This window comes from Fringilla coelebs (assembly GCF_963513975.1).
Source record: "Fringilla coelebs genome assembly, chromosome: 32".
NCBI classification, from domain to species: Eukaryota; Metazoa; Chordata; class Aves; order Passeriformes; family Fringillidae; genus Fringilla; species Fringilla coelebs.
In genome coordinates, this window is record NC_140058.1 from 535750 (window position 1) to 541749 (window position 6000).

Here is a 6000-nt window from a genome sequence, read left to right on the forward strand (position 1 = left end):
CAGTTGGCCTTGTCGTGGCTGTGTCCTCAAGATGTCCCTGTGATGTCCCTGTGATGTCCCCTGATGTCCCTGTGATGTCCCTGTGATGTCCCCGCGATGTCCCCACGATGTCCCCACAATGTCCCTGCGATGTCCCCTCATTTCCCCACAATGTCCCCACGATGTCCCCACAATGTCCCCATGATGTCCCTGTGATGTCCCCTCATTTTCCTGTGATGTCCCTGTGATGTCCCTGTGATGTCCCCACGATGTCCCTACAATGTCCCTGCGATGTCCCCTCATTTCCCCATGATGTCCCCACAATGTCCCGACGATGTCCCCACGATGTCCCCACGATGTCCCCACGATGTCCCCACAATGTCCCTGTGATGTCCCCCTCTTTTCCCCGTGATGTCCCTGTGATGTCCCCACAATGTCCCCACAATGTCCCTGTGATGTCCCCCTCTTTTTCCCGTGTTGTCCCTGTGATGTCCCCACGATGTCCCCACCATGTCCCCACGATGTTCCTGTGATGTCCCCCTCATTTCCCTGTGATGTCCCCTCTTTTCCCCGTGTTGTCCCTGTGATGTCCCCACGATGTCCCCACAATGTCCCCACAATGTCCCCACGATGTCCCCACAGAGAACTGCTTCAAGCGCCAGGAGGAGCCCGGGGACCTCACGGTCAACCAACGGATGGAGCGCGCCTGCGAGCCCGGGGTGGACTTCGGTGGGACATGGGGACAGCGGGGACAGCACTGGGGACACTGGGGACATTGGGGACATCGGGCATATTGGGGGCAACAGGGACATCGGGGACAACAGAGGCGTTGGGGACATTGGGGACCTGGGGACACTGGGGGCATTGGGGACATTGGGGACAATGGGGACATTGGGGACATTGGGGGAAATGGGGACCTGGGGACACTAGGGACATTGGGGACATTGGGGACAATGGGGACATTGGGGACATTGGGGACATCGGGCATATTGGGGCAACAGGGACATCGGGGACAACAGAGGCGTTGGGGACATTGGGGACCTGGGGACACTGGGGGCATTGGGGACATTGGGGACATTGGGGGCAATGGGGGCAATGGGGGCAATGGGGACACTGGGGACATTGGGGACATTGGGGATATTGGGGACATTGGGGACAATGGGGACATTTGGGACAATGGGGACATTGGGGACATTGGGGACATTGGGGACAATGGGGGACAATGGAGGCAATGGGGACATTGGGGACACTGGGGACAATGGGGACAATGGGGATGTTGGGGATGTTGGGGGAAATGGGGACATTGGGGGAAATGGGGGCAATGGGGACATTGGGGACATTGGGGACATTTGGGATATCAGGGATATTCGGGACATTGAGGGCATTGGGGAATTGGAGCCACCAGGGGCATTGGGGACACTGGGGAACAATGGGGATGTTGGGGGGATTGGGACATTGGGGACATCATCAGGGCCACCAGGGGCATTGGGGACTTCAAGGACATTGGGGACATTGGGAGTGGGCATTGGGGACATCAAGGACATTGGGGACATTGGGGACATTGGGAGCGGGCATCGGGGACATCAAGGACATTGGGGACATTGGGAGCGGGCACTGGGGACAATGGGGACATTGGGAGCGGGCACTGGGGACAATGGGGACATTGGGGACATCGGGTGATGGCGGGTGGCGTTAGGGACATCGGGGACACGGAAGGGGCGGGGAGGGGACACGGTGGGGACAGGGCCCGCGGAAGGGCCGGCGTGGCGGGGGTGACTGTCCCCGCTGTCCCCGTGTCCCCGCAGTGTACAAGGTGAGGGTGGTGGCCCAGGAGGACACCCCGGCCTACGACAATTACGTCATGGAGGTGCTGTCGGTCATCAAGATGGGTACGGCCACCACGGGGGACAGGGGGACACGGGGGGGACAGGGGGACACGGGGGGACAGGGGGACACGGGGGACAGAGACACCATGGGGGACAGGGCCACCACGGGGGGACAGGGCCACCACGGGGGGACAAGGCCAGCACAGGGGGGAACAAGGCCACCTCAAGAAGGTGACATGGTCACCTCAGGGGGACACAAGGCCACCACAGGGGGACAAGGCCACCACAGGGTGGACACAGCCACCATGGGGGGACATGGCCACCACAGGGGGGATAAGGCCACCTTGGGAAGGGACAAGGTGGGGGTCACCTGCAGATGGGGACACTCAAGCTGGCTGGTTGGGGACAGCCAGGAGGGGTGGTGTCACCTGGGTGGAGTTGGGGCCACCGAGGTGGGGTTGGTGTCACCCAACTGGGGTCGATGTCACCTAACTGGGGTTGGTGTCACCCAACTGGGGTTGGTGTCACACAACTGGGGTCGATGTCACCTAACTGGGGTTGGTGTCACACAACCGGGGTCGGTGTCACTGGGGGGTGGAGGTGCCATGGCGACAGGGTGACACTGTGACACGGCAACATGGTGTCACAGTGCCACGGTGCCATGGTGACACGGTGACACACTGCCATGGTGACACGGTGACATGGTGACACGGTGCCATGGTGACATGGTGACACAGTGCCATGGTGAGACAGTGCCATGGGGACATGGTGCCATGGTGACACGGTGCTACAGTGCCATGGTGACAATGTGACATTGTGACACGGTGACATTGTGACACTGTGCCATGGTGACACGGTGACATGGTGACAGGGTGAGACAGTGCCATGGTGACATTGTGCCATTGTGCCATGGTGACACAGTGCCACAGTGCCATGGTAACATGTTGCCATGGTGACAAAGTGACACGGTGCCATGGTGACACTGTACCATTATGACATGGTGACATGGTGACCCGGTGACACGGTGACCCGGTGGCATTGTGACCCGCTGCCATGGTGCCATGGTGACAATGTGACCCGGTGGCATTGTGACCTGGTGGCATGGTGGCATGGTGACACGGTGCCATGGTGACCCGGTGACACGGTGACCCGGTGGCATTGTGACCCGCTGCCATGGTGCCATGGTGACAATGTGACACGGTGACACGGTGCCATGGTGACCCGGTGACCCGGTGCCAATGTGACAATGTGACACGGTGCCATGGTGCCACGGTGCCATGGTGACAATGTGACACTGTGACACGGTGCCATGGTGACAATGTGACACAGTGACCCGGTGACACGGTGACCCGGTGCCATGGTGACAATGTGACACGGTGACCCGGTGACACGGTGACCCGCTGCCATGGTGACAATGTGACAATGTGACCTGGTGACACGGTGACCCGGTGACACGGTGACAATGTGACACTGTGACCCGGTGTCAGGCACGGACGAGGACCCGGCCGGCCACAACCGGACCTTCGTGAGCCACCAGCAGTGCAGGGACGCGCTGAGGCTGCGCAGGGGACAGGAGTACCTGGTGTGGGGACACGCCAGCGACCTCTGGGCCACCGGCAGGCAGTAGGACACCGTCCCCATGTCCCTGTGTCCCCACTGCCCCCTGTGTCCCCACTGCCCCCTGTGTCCCGTGTCCTGTGTCCCCTCTGTCCCCACTGTCCCCACTGTCCCCACTGTCCCCTGTGTCCCCACTGCCCCCTGTGTCCACTGTGTCCACTGTGTCCCCACTGTCCCCAATGTCCCCTGTGTCCCCTGTGTCCACTGTGTCCACTGTGTCCCCACTGTCCCTGTGTCCCCTGTCCCCTGTGTCCCGTGTCCTGTGTCCCCTGTGTCCCCTGTGTCCCCACTGTCCCCACTGTCCCCTGTGTCCCCCGTGTCCCCTGTGTCCACTGTGTCCCCTGTGTCCCCACTGTCCTCCGTGTCCCCTGTCCCCTATATCCCCTGTGTCCCCACTGTCCCCCGTGTCCCCTGTCCCCTATATCTCCATTTTCCCCCACTGTCCCCTGTGTCCCCTATATCCCCAGTGTCCCCAGTGTCCCCTATATCCCCTGTGTCCCCTGTGTCCCCTGTGTCTCATTGTCCGCCACTGTCCCCTGTGTCCCAAGTGTCCCCAGTGTCCCCTGTGTCCCCTGCCCCCTCTATACCCATTGTCCCCCATTGTCCCCATTATCCCCGCTGTCCCCATGTCCCCATGGCTGTCCCCATGGCTGTCCCCAGTGTCCCCATTGTCCCCACTGCCCCCATTGTCCCCTATATCCTCATTGTCCCCTATGTCCCCATTGTTCCTGTTATCCCTGCTGTCCCCATGTCCCCAGGGCTGTCCCCAGGGCTGTCCCCACGTCCCCACATCTGTCCCCACATCCCCAGTGTCCCCTGTGTCCCCATGGCCCCCTATATCCCCACTGCCCCCATTGCCCCCATTGCCCCCATTGTCCCCATTGTCCCCAGTGTCCCCATTGTCCCCACTGTCCCCATTGTCCCCACTGTCTCCTATATCCCCATTGTCCCCATTATCCCCACTGCCCTCATTACCTCCATTATTCCCATGGCTGTCCCCATGGCTGTCCCCTGTCCCCCTGTCTGTCCCCACATCCCCCCAGCTGTCCCCATGTCCCCAGCTGTCCCCGTGTCCCCAGGTACTCGTACCTGATCGGGGGGCACACCTGGCTGGAGGAGTGGCCCTGGGAGGCCGCCCCTATATCCCCACTGTCCCCATGGCTGTCCCCATGGCTGTCCCCTGTCCCCCTGTCTGTCCCCATGTCCCCATTGTCCCCACTGCCCCCATTATCCGCTATATCCCCATTGTCCCCTATATCCCCATTGTCCCCATTATCCTTGCTATCCCCATGTCCCCAGGGCTGTCCCCATGTCCCCATGGCTGTCCCCATGTCCCCAGGGCTGTCCCCACGGCTGTCCCCATGTCCCCACATCTGTCCCCACATCTGTCCCCACATCCCCAGCTGTCCCCTGTGTCCCCATTGCCCCCTATATCCCCATTGATCCCCATGGCTGTCCCCCTGTCTGTCCCCATGTCCGTCCCCTGTCCCCCTGTCTGTCCCATGTCCCCAGGGCTGTCCCCAGTGTCCCCATTGCCCTCTATGTCCCCATTGTCCCCATTATCCCCACTGCCCTCATTACCCCCATTATTCCCATGGCTGTCCCCATTGCTGTCCCCATGGCTGTCCCCCTGTCTGTCCCGTGTCCCCCTGTCTGTGCCGTGTCCCCAGCTGTCCCCGTGTCCCCAGGTACTCGTACCTGATCAGGGGGGACACCTGGCTGGAGGAGTGGCCCTCGGGGGCCGCCCCTATATCCCCACTGTCCCCCTGTCTGTCCCCCTGTCTGTCCCCATTGTCCCCCTGTCTGTCCCGTGTCCCCCTGTCTGTCCCGTGTCCCCAGCTGTCCCCGTGTCCCCAGGTACTCGTACCTGATCGGGGGGGACACCTGGCTGGAGGAGTGGCCCTCGGAGGCCGCCCCTATATCCCCACTGTCCCCATTGCTGTCCTGCTGTCTGTCCCCATGTCCCCCTGTCTGTCCCCATGTCCCCCTGTCTGTCCCGTGTCCCCAGCTGTCCCCGTGTCCCCAGGTACTCGTACCTGATCGGGGGGGACACCTGGCTGGAGGAGTGGCCCTCGGGGGCCGCCTGCCAGGACGCGGCGCTGCAGCGGCGCTGCCAGGACTTCGTCGAGTTCTCCGAGTCCATGACGCTCTTCGGCTGTCCCAGCTGAGTCCCCACGGTGTCACCACCCCCCCGCGGTGTCACCACCCCCCCGGGGTGTCACCACCCCCTGGGGTGTCACCACCCCCTGGGGTGTCACCGCTCTTCTCCTGTCACTTTTTGTCCCCTCCCCGCCTTTTTTTTTTTTTTTTTTGGTTAAAAAAGTCATTTCTGAGCAATCGGCTTCGGTGTCCTTGGAGGGGGGGACATGGGGGGGGAGTGGGGACACCAGAGGGGACATGGGGACACCCCAGGGGTCATGGGGACACCAGAGGGGACATGGAGACACCGTAAGGTACATGGGGAGACCAGAGGGGGCATGGGGACATCAGAGGGTGCATGGGGACACCATAAGGGACATGGGGACACCCCAGGGGGCATGGGGACACCAGAGGGGGGACATGGGGACATTGTAGGGTA

At 61.9% G+C, this 6000-nt stretch overlaps 1 protein-coding gene across 1 annotated transcript in view; it reads left to right on the forward strand.

The window, feature by feature from the left end:
* Window positions 1–5751, forward strand: part of LOC311164426 (A.superbus venom factor 1-like) — a 64012-nt gene extending 58261 nt beyond the window's left edge. Inside the window, exons 37-40 of the mRNA XM_084223880.1 lie at window positions 622–708; window positions 1785–1868; window positions 3293–3428; window positions 5449–5751. Coding sequence (XP_084080006.1) covers window positions 622–708; window positions 1785–1868; window positions 3293–3428; window positions 5449–5590 — 449 coding nt within the window. The 3' untranslated portion in view covers window positions 5591–5751. The remainder of the gene's footprint in view (window positions 1–621; window positions 709–1784; window positions 1869–3292; window positions 3429–5448) is intronic.
* The last annotated feature ends 249 nt before the right edge of the window (window positions 5752–6000 follow it).